The 15,601-nt window shown below is 54.7% G+C and overlaps 1 protein-coding gene across 2 annotated transcripts in view; it reads left to right on the forward strand.

Moving 5' to 3' along the window:
• SSBP3 (single stranded DNA binding protein 3) overlaps positions 1-7,330 on the forward strand; it is a 162,750-nt gene extending 155,420 nt beyond the window's left edge. For both annotated transcript variants that reach the window (XM_004438591.3, XM_004438594.3), the window contains 4 exons: positions 4,169-4,247; positions 4,497-4,525; positions 4,667-4,768; positions 5,622-7,330. In XM_004438591.3, the coding sequence (XP_004438648.1) occupies positions 4,169-4,247; positions 4,497-4,525; positions 4,667-4,768; positions 5,622-5,651 (240 nt within the window). In that variant the 3' untranslated portion in view covers positions 5,652-7,330. The remainder of the gene's footprint in view (positions 1-4,168; positions 4,248-4,496; positions 4,526-4,666; positions 4,769-5,621) is intronic.
• The last annotated feature ends 8,271 nt before the right edge of the window (positions 7,331-15,601 follow it).

A 15,601-nucleotide genomic window follows, 5' to 3' on the forward strand; every position in this document is an offset into this window, starting at 1 on the left:
GAAATGTCGGCCTGCTGTGCCGTCCTTCTCTAGTTTGAAATACGTAGAGATGAGAATGGAGAAAGGAATTACACTAAAACACAAGTGTATGTGCTGTTTCTCCAGAACTGTGTGATGATCTCTAAAGAGGCTACGAGGAGCCCAGACGAGGATGAGCGGACCACCGCAGGCGGAGGGAGGGGGTAGTAACAAAACCTCATATGGCCAAAGTAACGACTCGTTTTTTGGGATGAGACTGAGAACTCCAAAAATGTTACCAGTAAGGGCAGCCAAGTTGTTAAACAGGACTTTCACAATTTCTTTATTAAAACTGTAACTTATTTGGGATCTCACAAGTTCAAATTACTTTTGTGCTTTAAAACCATTGTCCCTGAGCAAGAGAGGTTTAATTGGTAATGACATCCAGCATGCTTGGGAACATTTAGAAGTGATGGACACCTTGGACAGGGATAGCCCGTCGGATGGATTTATGGATACAAAGGACCCACCTGACGGCAGCTGGTCTACCAAAACCAGCCTGTAGATACAAAGTGGATGGACGTCTTTGGAGAGCTGGAAGCGAATTCCTACGGGTCCAAAACCCTCTGTGAGTAAATAAAATCCTAAGACCCCACGTGCAGACGTTCTTGTGGAGAGGATGGTTGGCTTGGTGGCTTGGTGTCAGCACGTTGGACTGACACCAGGGCTTGATAAGAACAGGGCAGCAAGTCCACGTGAATTTTACATTTGACTCCGTATTCAGTTTTACCACCACATGCCGGAAAAGAAGGATGTCCCAGAGGCTGCAGGCAATTCAGAGAAGTATTGTAAGTGGAAAAGCAAGCACACTCGCCCTCTTGTACCCCCGAAAGCAAGATGGGTCCCCAGCAGCTCGGCTGAGCCCCTGAGGAAACTCAGCCAGGGTTCTCGTCTTGCTGTGTCTTCTCAAATCGACGTGGTCTGATCCAGAAAAGCAGCCTCAATCTGTGCCACAAGCGGTCCCGTCACTACACAAGGGCTGGAGGCCCCATCAGGTTGGACTAGATGTTTAACTAGTCCTCCTGTGAATTGCCACTGTTACCTAGTCCTACTGATGTTTTGTTTAAATAATAGCATTTATGTAACAGAAAAGTAAATAATACAGAATAAACAAATGGTGCTGGGACAACCAGTTGTTGACATGTGAATGAAGGAGGTTGGACAGCTTCCTTACACCAGCACACAGATGAACTCAAGGTAGACCCGAGACCTGGCTGTCAGAGCTAATGCTGTAAAACACTCAGCGGAGAACATAAGAGTCAATCTTTGTGACCCGGGTTAAGCAAAGCCCTTTAGCTACAACACCGAAAGCACGAGTGGCCAGAGAAGAAAGTAGCTGAATTGGATTTCATCAGAATTTAAAACTTCTGTTTCAAAGGACATGGTCAAGAAAGTAAAAAAACGACCCACAGAACGGAGAAACTGTTTGCAAATCAAGTATGTGATAAGGGACTTAAGTGCAAAATATGTTGAAGAACTCTTAAAACTCAATAATAAAAAACAAAAAATGGGCCAAGGATCTGAATAGACATTTTCCCAAAGGTGTAAAAATAGCCATAAGCATGTGAACAGATGCTCAGCGTTATTAGTTATTAGGGAAATGCAAATGAAAACCACAATGAGTTACCACTGCACATCCACTAGGACGGCTGTCACCAAAAAGACGAATAATGACCAGTGTTGGTGGAAATGGGAGGACACTGGAACCCTTGTACACTGCTGGTGGGGATGTAGAATGGTGCAGCTGCTCTGGAAAACAGTCTGGCAGTTCTTGGAAGGGTTGGACACAGTTACCCAGCATATAACATATAACCCAGCAGATCCACTCCTAGCAGTCTACCCCAGAGAAATGAAAACTATGTCCACACAGAAATTGTACATGAATGGTCATAGCAGCATTATTCATAATAGCCAAAAAGTGGGAACAACCCAAATGTCCACTGACCGATGAATGGGTAAGTAAAATGTGGTATGTCCATACAATGGAGTATTATTTGACCATGAGCAGGAATGAAGTCCTGATACATGCTACCTACCACGTGAATGAACCCTGAAGACATTATGCTGAATGAAACAAATCAGCCACCAAAGGTGACATGTTATATAATTCCATTTATATGCAATATCTAGAATAGGCAAATCGGTAGAAACAGAAAATAAATTAATGGTTGCCTGGGGCTGGGGCTTTGAGGGAGGATGGGGAGTGACTGCTAATGAAAATACAGGGTTTCGGGGCCGGCCCTGTGGCTTGGTGGTTAAGTGCGCGCGCTGCAATGCTGGCGGCCCGGGTTCGGATCCCGGGTGCGCATCGAGGCACCACTTCTCCCTCCATCCTGAGGCCGAGTCCCACATGCCGCAACTAGAGGGATGTGCAGCTATGACATACAACTATCTGCTGGGGCTTTGGGGGGAAAAAATAAAATAAATAAAATCTAAAAAAAAAAAAAATGTTGGAAAATTGATTGTGGTGATGGTTGCACAATTCTGTAAATATACTAAAAACCACTGAATTGTACACTTTAACTGTGACAGTTGTATGTGAATTATATCTCAATAAAGCTATTAAAAATAATCAAAAAATACACAATAATATATAATTTAAGATAGTCTGTTTTTTAATGTATTTATGTTGAAGTAATAACACAGGTGCATAATTGTTTATTATATTATCGTGTTTTGGGATTTCTTTGGTCTGGTATGGCTATGTCCTGGGCTGGCTCCCTAGGAAGTTTGACACCCTCATCCTCATATCATTTGGGTTAATAAGCATGAAATTTGTTGCCAGATGGCAAAACGTGCCCCAGAGCCGGTGAGCAGCCCTGGGAGGCAAGGATGCTGCACCCACAGTGTGTGTGAGTGGGCAGATGGGCATGAGGAGGCTGCCTCTGCCCCCGTCCAACCCCGCAGTCTCATCACACAGGTCTCTGCTCCAGCCACTCTCTGCTGCCTCCTGCTAGGAGGCCTCTTTTGCTCAGTCACTCCCCCTGCCGGGAGTGACTTCCATGACCTGTCTCTGCCTGCCCAAATTCTGTCCCTCAATTATTTTGACACTTGGCCTTCTCCTGCATGCAGCCTGTTGTGATTTTTCTGCCCTCTCCGGTGCCTCTTTCTGAAGCTGCAGCCATGCTTTGTCTGCAGTTCCCTTTGGAACTCGGCACATCTGTCCTGTGGGGTAGTGGGGTGTCGGTGGCTGTGAGCTCCTCCTCTGGGCGGAGACCCAGGTGTGGCTTGGCACTGTGTCCTCAGCTCCCAGTACAGGCCAGATGCCAAACAGTCCTCCATTCTGCCACCTCCACCCCGTCTACCCCGCCCCGATGTCCGATCTGCGTCACAGGGCCTTGGCTCTCCACATGGGCTCCATCCCTTCACGGCCATGCAGTGTGGCCTCTGGCCTTTGGTTGCTTCTTTTCTGAGGTGGGCTTGATAGTTCCAGACAGGCCTGAGGATGAGCAGACTGCACCATCAGTTCTGCCTGGGGGCCTCATTGGTCACCTCCCTCCCGCATAGTCCTGAGAACTCCTGCCGCCCACGTCCCAGCTCCCATCATTCAGGACACCCAACCTCTTCTCATCTCCCACCCCCACGAAACTTGGTTTCTGAGGAAGAGCTTGGGGGAGACTAGTGTGATGGCTCCAGGGCCAGGCTGCCCAGGCTCCGGTCCCGGCTCCTCCCTCCCCTACCTGGGAGACCTCGGGCAGAGCATTTCCTACACCGTGCTTGAGTTTCCTCATCTGTGAAATGGGGCGAAAAGTGTTAGTGTCCCTGGCCTGGCACAGTCGGCCACCCTGCCTGTGTGTCTGTCTGAAGCTCTGACTGCTGAGCCCTGCACTCTGCCCCAGGGATGGGAAGAGCTGCAGATGGGATCCATGAGGATTGGTTTGAGAGCTGCCTCTGCATGGCACTGGGCGGCCTTGGGCTAGTCAGTCCCTTTCCCTCTCTGGGTTTGTTTCCTCGCGTGTGCGTAGAAATGAGAGCACCTCTGCCCCGCATAATTCCGAGGGCCGGCGGGGGACACCAGCTCCAGCCTCCCGGCGTTAAATGCCTGGGTGTGTGTGAGAGAGGAGCCCCCCCAGAGTGGAAGCTCCCTGAGGGCAGAGCCAGGCATGGGGGCCCGTGAGACTCAGTGCGTCACTCTGTGCTTCTCCCTCAGTTCCCGATGGGTCCAGGCTCCGACGGCCCGATGGGGGGCATGGGCGGCATGGAGCCACACCACATGAACGGATCATTAGGTAAGCAGCGCCCGCCCTGTCGAGCTGCACTTGCCCGGACAGCATCCCTTTTCCTCAGCTCCGGGCTCAAGTAGGCCTGGTCCACAGCCCTGGCCTTGGCTGGGCACACAGGAAGATCCCGAGAGCAAGATACTGCCTGGATAGAAAATTCTCGGTGCAGAAATAGTGTGGGGTTCGGGTGGAAGGGCTTGGAAGCCCCTCCATGGAAGGGCAAGCAGGAAACTGAGTCGGATTCTTTTTTCTCTCCAGGGTCAGGTGACATAGATGGACTTCCAAAAGTGAGTGTGTACTCGATGTCTTCTCCCTGATAGCACGCCCCCTTGCCCCACCCCCGAGACCCCCTCAGAAGGCCTTTCTCCCCATCCGGGTGGGCAGGTTGCTGGGCCCCCGGGGGCTCACCTCCTCTCCTCTCTCTGCAGAATTCTCCTAACAACATAAGTGGCATTAGCAATCCTCCAGGCACCCCTCGAGACGACGGCGAATTAGGAGGGAACTTCCTCCACTCCTTCCAGAACGACAATGTAAGTGTGCCCACCGCCACCCTCAGTTCATCCCTGGAATACCGTCTCATCCCCTGGGGTCTGGCGACTGTTTATTTCACAGGGTTCGGAGCCTCCTGGCCCCCTGGCCACTGGGCCAGTGTCCGGCAGCCGTATGGTAGCCCTCTTGCCGTGGGTACTTTTCCACACCAGGTGCAGAGTCCTCGCCTTCCTCCCAGCTGCGTGGCCTTTACCGCTGCCGCCGCCCGCATCTCACTGCCGGCAGGTCCTTCTGGAGGCTGCACGCAGGCACGATGCCTCTGGCACTGATGAAGCTGATGTGGCTGGAAAAGCCCTGGGCTGGGACTGGGTCATTGTCCTTGGCCATCCATTTCCATCTGTCCTAGGGAAGAGGTTCATGTGACCAGTGCGTTCCTGGGGTCTCAGCACTGAGGGGCTGGCCGGCTCTTTTTCCATATTGGCCTCTATTTATGGTCTCAGTTGAAGGAACAACAAACGTCATGGTTAAGCGGCTTTTGAGAATCCAGACTGGCTCCCGCCCCAGGGCACCCTGGCCGTGCTCCGGCTCATCACACCCCAGTTCCCTGCAAGTCCCCTGGCCCCTGACTCCAGGAAAGCCCTGGCCCTACACTGGGGAGGGCAGGGGCTGCTGCTCCTTCGCTGGGAAGAAGGGGCGATTTGGAGAGGGGAGGGGGCAGGGGGAGGTGAGGCGTCCCCTATAGGGGAACAGGCTGATGCTGAGGTGGCTCCTACCTCCCGGCTCCTGGCCCTGCCAGCCCCGAGGCTGGCCCTGTCCAGCTCTGTGCAGTCAACCCTTCCTGAGGCTCCCACACCAGCCCTCGTGACCCCCCCCTTCTCTGCTCTCCCCTTCCAGTATTCTCCAAGCATGACGATGAGTGTGTGATTCCCCCCTCCTCTTCTCTGAGACGCTGAGAGAGCCGGCATTGCAGGCGGGAAGATGCCAGAAATTATGCAAGAAGTGAGGTGTTACTACCCAGGAGCTGGGGGAGGGGCATCGCCCGCCCCCTCCCCCACCCGCCCCCCACTCCCCCACCTTTCCCAAGTTTAGTTTCATGCAATAAAAAGGCCGAACTTTTTATTCCATAAAACATGAAGGACAAAACTCAAAATAAAAATATATTTCAAGTCAATGACCAGAAACACCCCACCCTTGCCCTTTCCCAAAAGGACCTTTTATGTACATGACACTTTTTTGTTGTTTTTTGTTTGGGGTTTTACCATTGTTGGGATTTTTTTATTTGTTTTCAGGGGGGTTTTTTGGGGGAAAAATTTTTAAAAATGGAAGCTTCTAGCAGGCCCCCCACCCCCACCCCAATCAACCTCTTTGCTTTCTTTAAAAAAAAAGAAAAAAAGGACAAAAAAAAAACCACCAAGCCCTGCTGTCTGTCTGTCCCCGAGCCCTCCCACCAGGAATGCTAGTCTAGGTGTGAGGTTTCTCGCTATCTTTGTAGCCATCTAAAAATAATAATAATAATAATAATAAACTGGGCAGTTTACAATCAGTGGTTTCTTTCAAAAGGCCTTTTTTGGAAAGAAAAAAGGAAGTCACCTTTTTCCACTTGGGGACTTTTGTTTGTACGGATGGGCAAGGGAGGGCGAACCTGTTTTGTTTGTGCTTGGTTTCTCCCGGCCGAGGTGGTGGTGACAGCAGCTGCACAGTTTGGACCCCAGAAGACCCCTCACCCCGTTAGGTAGCCGGAGGGGCCAGACCACCCGACCGCTTCCAGGACTCTGCCCCAGCGGAGACCCGCTGTGACCCGGTGGCATGCACTGTGTTCCCAGGACTGCTTCCTCCTCTCTCCTGGACCTCCGCCCCGGCCCCGCCTGGTCTTCCCGGCGAGAGTCCTGCCAGCTGGGTGGTGGCCTGGCGCAGAGTGGGGGAGGCGCCCCCGCCAGGATGGCCGTGACCTGGGACATGGAAACCGTGACCACCTCGTTCTCTTCCCCGTGGCCCTCGCGTCCTCGTCGTGTGTGCGGCCACTGGAGGGCTGGAGTTTGGGTTTTCTTTTGTTTTTTTCTCTTGATTCTTCCTTCTTTTTCCAAGATGGGATATTGACCCGAATTGCTCTGTATATGCTCGGAACTGGATGGAAGGACTTTGGAATAGCTGTGGGGGCGGGGGGACACCGACAACCAAACAGACGTGCCGTTCCAGTCCTGTTTTTATTTTCAAAAACCAACCAACGCGACAGTGGAGCCTGTCCCCTCCCAGGAGGGGTGACCGTGGCCGCCTCACCTCACCACCCCCATGGAAACCTCTGTGTCTTGCCCTGAGGACACCCGAATTCTTTGTACATTTGCCCCGTCCCCTCCCCTGTAGCTGGCCTTTGTTTTCGTCCCTCCCCGCTCTGATCCGTGTATATCATATTATGTGAGATATCATCTGCCTGAAAAAAGACCTTGTGCGGATTATTGGGAACATTGTAGCTGTTTCTGTGTTTTTTCTTACCTTGTAGTCTGGTTCTGAATTAAGAGAGGAAAAAAAAAGTAATTATGATACATTGTAGTTTGTGTACGATATATGTTGATAACGTTTTATTAAAGGGACATCTTTTTTCCGCAGCCCTTCCTGACATGTTTGGGGGGACGTGGGTCGGAGTTGATTAGACCGATTACAGGATGCAAGGCGACTGGTCGGGCACAGAGTTTTTGTTCCCGGCGCATAACAAGATGCTGCTTTGTGTTTGAGCATCTGCCGCCTTTTCCTGGGCGGGTTCATTCTGCATTTTCCGTAGAGAGTCGTGGTGGGCTGGAGGTAAGACATCAGTCTCACTTGAAATACTTGGGGGCATCTGGAAAGCCAGTTTGGGTTTCGTTGCTTGCAAACAGTTTGGTTTGCCGGGATGTCTTTATTTTTCTGGAAGTAGGAAGAAGTTCCTGAAAAGGTGCCCTTTTTTCAGTCGAGAGTTGGTATCGGCCAGGACGGCCCTGTGGGCTGCGGCCACACCCTGCTTTCTGCCTTCTGGTGGAATTCACTTCACTGGTCCTAGGGTGCAGGGCCACGGAGAGGTTGATTTTTTTTTTTTTTTTTTACCTCCAAGGCAATGGGAGCGCGTCCTTGGAGGACTTGAAGAGCAGCACAGTTTGACTTGAATTTTAGAAACCCGGTGCAAGCCGAATCCTGGAAGGTGGGTGGGTGGGGCCGGCCAGATGAGGGGAGACTCGGCCCCAGCTGCCGTCCAGCAGGAAGTACTAAGAGCTGGGGTGAGGTGAGCAGCGCTGGGTGCTGATTTGAACATTTAGGAAATAGAACCTCCTGCTTCCCTGGAGCTCTGGCGCCCTCACTCCACGCCTGCAGCAGGAGGGGAGGAAAACAGTGTCTGAGTGAAGTGTGGGCTCGGGCCGCCTTCACACGGTCTGAGGGACCAGAGCCAGTTTCAAATCCTGCCTTTCCCACCCCTCAGTGTGACCATGGGCAAGTTAGTGTATTCCTCTGTCCTCACTTGCCTCATCTGTGAAATGAGGATAATGGTTCTCCTGCCTCACGGGGCCGTCGTGAGGCTAAGTTAACACTTGTGAAGTGTTCAGAACGGTGCCTTGCACGTGGTAACAGCAGCAGTGTTGGCTGTGAGTGGTAGTGTTGCTCATGTTTGGGGAGAGTCCAAGTGGATCTGATGGGGAGTAGCTGGGAGGGTCTAGAAGATTCCATTTTGCTCTTTCCTCTTGAAAGAAGGTTTCCTAGGCCTTGTCCAGAACAGACACCTTTGAACTACGGGGAAAACATCACTGATGGATGGACGAGGGGACTCCCACTGTGACTGAGCTGCGTTTGTTCCACCTGCGTTAAGCATCTGCCACATGCCAGCCCAGTGCTGGGCAAAAGAGGTGGAGATAACAGGCGAACATCCATTCAGTTCCCTTGCTGCCACCTTTGCTCCCTGGAGCAGGACTCAGGCACAGACAGGACCAGTGGCCTGGGGACCGAGCTAGAAGGGAACCCAGGTCATGGGGGCCCCAGCGGAGAGGACAGGAAAGGGCCCAGCCTGTAATGAGAGCCTGCGTCGCCTCACTGCCCACCTCTGCTTGGGGGTGAGAACACCGAGCGCCCTTCCACACCACCCCTCAGCCTGTGGCCCCCAGGAATCCCCGTGGTTGCCTTTGCAACAGTCACGGCGCTGGCGAGGGCTGGTTCAGGGTTGGCCTTCTCACCAGGGGCAGATCTTGGAGGAGAGGACTGGCTCCTGTTCCCCAAGGTGTCTGCCGTGTCCGGGCCTGATTGAGAGACGCGGGGCTAGGCCAGACCCAGGCACTGCAGCGCCAGGATAAGGATCCTGGAGTGAGGCAGGAGAAAGGGGGACGTCATTCCTGCTCTTTCACAGAGGAGGGCTTTAGGCCGTCACTGGAACAGGCAGGACTGGAGGAGCCGGGCCAAAGGCCCAAGCTCGGCAGCTGCTTTCCTGCTGGAGTCATCACTGTCCACAAGGGCCCACTTCTAGGGGCCAGCTGGCCGGGGGGTCCAGGCCTGAGTCAGGAAAAGCTGGCCTGGCTAGAGATCCGCGCCCTCTCCCTCCTGGCCGGGCACCCTTCCCTGGAGCCAGAAGAGGGGATCCTGCGGCAAACTAGCTGAGGCCAGCAGTGGGGGGCTGGGCAGGTCTGTAGCCCAGGCACAGAGCCAGAACAGGACTCCCAGGTGACCCTTGGGAACCCCTGCCCCTGGCCTCTGCTGTTCCATGAGGATTCCACAGACTCCGGGGGGCTGAGCCCGGAGCACACCCCGGGCTTCTGTGTGGACTCTGCCCTAAATTGAGTGGAGCTGGGGCTCCCCTGGGCTGGGCTGGGCAGGGGAGGAGAAGGGGCGAGAGGCGATGTGTCCTCCTCTGCTTTGCCCTGGCCTCACTGGACATGGGCACTGGGGGTGCTGGAAACAAGACCAGACCAAGGCAGGGGGTGGTTGCTGAAAGTTAGAGGGTCCACTGTGTCCTGTGCTGGTGCTTCCTCTCCATGCCTGGTGCCTCGGGAGCCCCAGCCCTTGGCATCTGTTATCTGGACACTCAGCCACCTCCTTGGTTTCCTGCCTCCATCTCAGCCCTTCCAGTGCCACAAAGACCTAGCTCATTTCTGAGTGTCCTTAAACGCTTCCTTCCATCTGTCCCGTCGTCCATGTATTTACTGAGCGCCTGTTATAGGCAGGGGACTGTCCTAGCACGAGGGATACAGGAGTGGACAGACAGACGTGGGAGGATGGAGCTGCCCCTCACTCAGGAGGGGCAGGGGCGGGAAGAGGCAGCAGGCCGAGCTGACGCTCCGTTTTGGGAAGTTAAACTTGAGATGCTGTTGGACGTCCAGGTTAAGATGTCAAGCAGGCAGGTCAGGGCTGGAGAAGGACATCGGGAGCTGTTGGCGTTTGGATGGTCTGGTCATGTGGAGAGTGAACAGAGAAGGGCCCAAGGCCGGTCGCGGGGCCCTCAGCACTGAGAGAGCAGGGAACTAGGAGGAACCACAAGGAGGCAGAGAAGGAGTGGGAGAGCGAGGGGCCCTGGAGACCTGAAGAAGAAGAAAAACAGCAGAGGAGAGTGCGGTTGCTGCTAAGGGGCCAAGACGGCAGGCCCGCCACGCCCAGGGACGCAGTCCACCTCATCACGTCACTCAGACCCCGCGAGGCCAGGCCCTGCAGGCCCTTTCTGGGCCCTCAGCACTCACGCTCCAGCTGTGTGCACCGACTTCCGGACTGTTGCCCACCTGGCCCCTGTCCTTGCTGTGCCCTCTGGGCATGCCTTTCCTACTGGTCCTTCCAAATCCAGCGCAAATGGCCCCTCTTTCAGGCAGCCTTCTAGCCCGAGTTCGAGGCTTTCTCCGGGCCCCGCGGCCCTGAGCTGTAGTGGTTCAATGTCTGCCTCCCCCATCAGGCTGGGAGCTCCTGGAAGCCAGGGAGTGTATCTAAGAGTTCCTTGCCCCAGAATCACCCGGCACAAGGCCTGGCCCCAGTAGGTGCTCAGTGAGTATTCGAGTAACTGCAAGTTTACTGAGTACTGTCACCCCCCCATCCCTCCCCACTGCCTGCTGTCACCTGTGGGTAGGTGCCCACAGGTGGAAAACAGGTGGCCTCTGTCACGACCTGCTTCTGCAGATCCAAAGGAGACTGGCTCTCTGTCAGCGTCCACCAGCAAACTGGGAGCCCCTGGAGGGCAGGGACCCTGTTTCTCATTCTGTATCTCTGGCTCCCAGCACGAGGCCTGGCATGCAGTAGGTACTTATAAAACGTGCTGAATTGTTGGACTGCCCCTAGAGGAGGTCTGTAGTGGGGAACCGCAGGGCTCAGTCTCTAGTCCTGACCTAGTCTTGGCCCAGCTGGGGAGGAGGAGACCTGCGGGGGGCGGGGGGGGTGAGTGTGTGTGTGTGTGTGTTGAGGGGGAGAGTGACAGAAAGCTGGGAGGGGCTATGCTGCCCTTGACAGTCTGGATTCCTGCCCTGGGCGGAAAGCCCACTGGAGGCGGGCGTTGGGTACCGGGAGATGTGGCTGGGGTGTCTGGCATGGGCTAGAGTAAGGAGCTCAGGGGGCAATAACCAAAGCAGAGTGTCCGGGACAGGGGAGGAGCTGGCCTCACTCACCCTGCCGTGTCAGCCCAGCTGAAGAATCGGGTCCCTGGGTCCTGCTCTGTGACCGGCCTGGAGCTGGTGGCCGAGGTGAACCGTGGATTGAGACGTGGGTTAGAGGTGTGGTGGGAGGCAGACACTGAGCTATCTGACCTTGAAGCATGTAATTCCCAGCCTCAAATCGAGAATGGATGGGAGGTGGGGCCCCCGAGGTTGGAGCTGGGACCCTTGATTTGAAGCTACAGGATGACATTCCTCCCAAGATACGAGAACACTTAGCAGCTGGAGCTGCCAAAGAATGAGAGGCTGCACTGAGCGGTAGTAAGTTCCCCATCACTGGAAGCATGTAAGTCAGTGGGGGGAAGGACAGGCAGGTACATGTGATGCATGGAGGGGGGTGGTTCCTGGGATCCCAGGTCGGGGGCAGAGGGGAAGATAAACAAGCCCCTTCTCAGGGGCAGAGCTGGGGTTGGGCCCAACTCTGACCTCCAGGTCCCTCCCAGCTTTTTGGCTGTTTCACCACCTCTGAGAGAGGTCCCCATAGACTCCGCTGATCTGTGACTCTAAGTCCTCCTCTGCCAAAGACCACGCCCAGTCCAGTTCCACAGGTGCTGCAGGCAAGGGAGGGCTGGGTGGCTGCAGGCGGGGGTGAGGGGTGGGGACACGGGTTCCCATGATGGAGCCTGTGCCCCAGCAGGGCGCCCCTGGCCTCCTCGCTGTTCCGCAAACACACCCATGCCATGCCCATCTCAGTGCCGCTGCATTTTCCCCGCTCTCCCCGGCCTGCTCCCACACTTGGTTCAGTCTCTGCCTCATAGAAGCGCTCCCTGACCCTGGTTACCTAAGAGAGCACCCTCGCCCTTCGCGGAAGGGCCAACACGCCCCTCCCCTGCTGCTGACAGCTCACGACTCGGTCCCTTCTTGGGCACTCCGGGCCCCAGGGAACTGCCTCACCCAGGTTTCACCTCCTCAGGCGGTGGCCAGTGGCCAATGGCCACTGTGGGACCTCAAGCCCCACCACTTTGCCTTGACTTGGGACAAGTCTGAAGGGCCATCCAGCTCCAAGCTCTCTACGGGAGAGCCGAGGCCCCAGCTCCTCCCTCTGCCCCGTCGTGCCCTCCTGGCTTGCTGACAGCCTCTGGAGAGTTCTCCACACTAAACCTTCCGCCACAGCTCTCCATCTCAGAGTCCGGTCCTGGGAGCCCTAAGACAGCCTGCTACACTGTCTTCCTGTCACTCCGACATATGCTTCTTTCCTCACCGTCTCCCCATGTTCGAATGCCAACTCAGTGAGAGGAGGACCTTGCCTGGCTCACACCTCTAGACCCAGGGCCTCACGGCCTGCCTGCCACTCGTGGATGCTCAAGGACACTTGTGGATGAATGAATCAAGTGGCGGAGAGCTTGTCGTCCTGAGGTGAGTCCTGGGCACTAGGATTGATCTGTAACAAGTGCACATCTCTGGGGCTTCCAGACGTATCGGCGGGGAGGGTCCCTCTAACAGGGTGGTCTTCCAGCAGCCAAGCAGGTAGGCCCTCAGTCACGGTCATCTGCGTACTCACGTCCAAGGGCAGACGGTCTGAGACACTCAGGTCACACGCATGCTGTAGGGGACTCCTGCCACCAAAGAGGAAGGGGGTGCTGTCTAAAGCCTGAGGTGACCCTGGCCTGCTCCTTCGCCAGCCTTGGGCCTGCAGCTGAGGGACAGAGCCCAGCAAGTCAGAGCCTCTGGCAAGCACCTGCCCTAGGGCCAGCCTGAGCCAGCCGTGGGAGGACAGAGAACAGCCTGAAGTGCCCCCAAAGTGATCCTGCCTTTTCACGGGGCTTCTGAAAACCTCATCTACTTGAAGCCTTCCAGTCAAATGCAGCCTGTTAATCCAAAAGGGGGCAAAACCGGAAAGGGGGGTGCTTTATCCCCATTTTGCAGATGAGGAAACTGACGATCTGAGAGGGAAGCTGGAATACAGGAGGCTCCAGGAAATGGCTTCCCCGGTTCAAGATTCTAATACCCTTGCCACGTAAGTCTGCTGGAAATGAACTGAGGACCTTTCTAATGGATCAACAGGATGCTTAAATATATGACTAAATGAGAATCTGTTCACATGTTCACAATGGCAGTGTCAAAATCTTAGTTCCAAAAGTCTGCTGCTTAGAAGTCCCTATGGTGGGATTTTTACACCAATAGTGTGACATCCCCCACACAGTGCTTCCCTGCTTCCTTCCCCCAGACTCCCTCTGACTTGGCGGGCAGTCTGTTCTCAGGCCTTAAGGCCAAACAGGCCCTTAAAATCATCCTGCATTTCCTCCCTTGCTGTGTTTAACGAGGAAAGGAAGGGAAGAAGGTGGTGCGGGTGAGGCAGGTGGGCATTTGGGATTTGGGGAAGTGGGCACATCTCTGTGGAGGGGGCAGCTGTCATCACACAGCTTTCCAGCTCTTCACACTACACCACGTGGTCTCTGAGCCTCAGTTTCCTCATCTGTACAGAGGATGAGACCCACCAGTCCTGCCTGCCTCACCTCGCAGATCAGCTACAAGGGGCTTGAAGGGAGAACGCAGTGGGTGCCAGCCTCCACAGCTCAGCTCCACAGTGGACACACCAAGGCCAACCATTAGGGCTGTCCTCATTCAGTGGGCTAGGACGAGGCACGCTGCCCAGGCCTGCCCCGCAGCACGGGCCCCCTCCCAGGGCAGTCCTCAAGCTGCAAGTCGTCTGCCAACTGTCCGCTTACTCGCAGCCTCCGTCCCACATGTTCAAGACTCAGACTTGCTTTGCCCTCTCACTTGCCATTCTTCCCCCGGTCTCCGGGGGCTTCAGCCTTCTCAGCCTGCCTTCCAGCCACCACCATCACTCGCCCAAGAATTACGGCACTGGCCTCCAGCTGGACCCATATAGTTGCCCTGCCGACTTATCCTCCACACTCCCACCCAAGCGTTCTCAAAAAAATCCCTTTGACTCAGCAATTTTGCAAGGAACTTATCTGACAGCTATGTTGGCAAAAGTCCTCTAAGACATGTGAACAAGGATGCTCACTGCAGCACTGCTTGTAATAGGTAACGACTGGGGACAACTCAAATGTCCATCGATAGATATGAATGCGGCTGCTCTAAAGAACGAGGTGGCTCACGTGTCCTGATGTGGCAAGATGCTGCGATACCAAGGTATTAGGGGACGAAAGGAAGGTGTAGAAGAGTCTAGAGATAGGACGACACTGAGGACTGTACATACCTACGTTCTTATTATACACACACGTTTTAATGCTACTGCGTCAGGACCTCTAAGCTGTGCTTACAACCCTCAGGGAAGAGGACTAGGGCTTGTCGGTGGGTGACAACTTTATATATTATACTTTTCTGAGTTCTTTCAATTTTCACCATTTGTATGTAATGTAATAATCCTTATCTTTAAAATAAAAAGTAAAATGGGCAACAGGGCTCAGTGAATTCCCCTGGCCCCAGATCGTATGCCAAAGCAGCCTGAGGTGTGTGGCATTCAAGGCCCCTTGTGAGCTGGCCCCTCCAGCCTACCCTCCAACCCCCTGTGCTCCCAATTTCCCATCACGCCCGGCTCACCAGGATCCTCTGTGACTCTGCCTTTGCACACCACGTTGCCTGTTCCCAGTAACCCCTTCACACACACGCCACCACGAGTCTAATCTGTTTCCTTCTGGTAACCGCTCTTGCTGCCCCCATCCCTGCCCTGCCAAGCCCAAAAGGTAAGTTGTACAGTGGAAGGAGCACAAGCCTGGGAGTGAGAGATGGACAGGGCTGGAAACTCAGCTTTGCACTTTACAGCTGTGGTGGACGCGCAATGTGCACCAGATCTCTCTTCAGGGAGATCCTCCAGCAGCAGCAGGAAGCGTCCGCGGCTAACGGCTCTCAGCAAAGTCCCTCTGGGAGCTGTGCTCAGCCCGACAAAGCCACGTAACCCAAGGTCTCCCCAGCTGTGGGACCAGTGTGTATCCAAGGACTGGTGACAGGCCAATGTATTTGTAGAAAGGCTCAGCACCTTGCCTCTGGGTGGGACACCTCTGCTCTGGAGTGCCCACCCAACTGGGAAGTGGCCAAGGCCACAGGTGCAAACCCACTGAGCCCAGTCTCTGCTCTGCCCAGAGCTGCCGCCATCACCCCCCACACGGCCTGATCCCCAAGGTTCCCCTCCCAACTTGCACCTGCAAATCTCCATCTCAAAATGTTTCCTAGGGAAGCTGACCTAAAACACCAGCTGTGTGGCCTTGGGCAAATTCCTTACACTATCTGTTTCCTCATCTTTAGGGCCCAGAACAGTGGCTGGCACATAGC

Source organism: Ceratotherium simum, chromosome 22, assembly GCF_057802395.1.
Source record: "Ceratotherium simum simum isolate JZ-2026a chromosome 22, ASM5780239v1, whole genome shotgun sequence".
NCBI classification, from domain to species: Eukaryota; Metazoa; Chordata; class Mammalia; order Perissodactyla; family Rhinocerotidae; genus Ceratotherium; species Ceratotherium simum.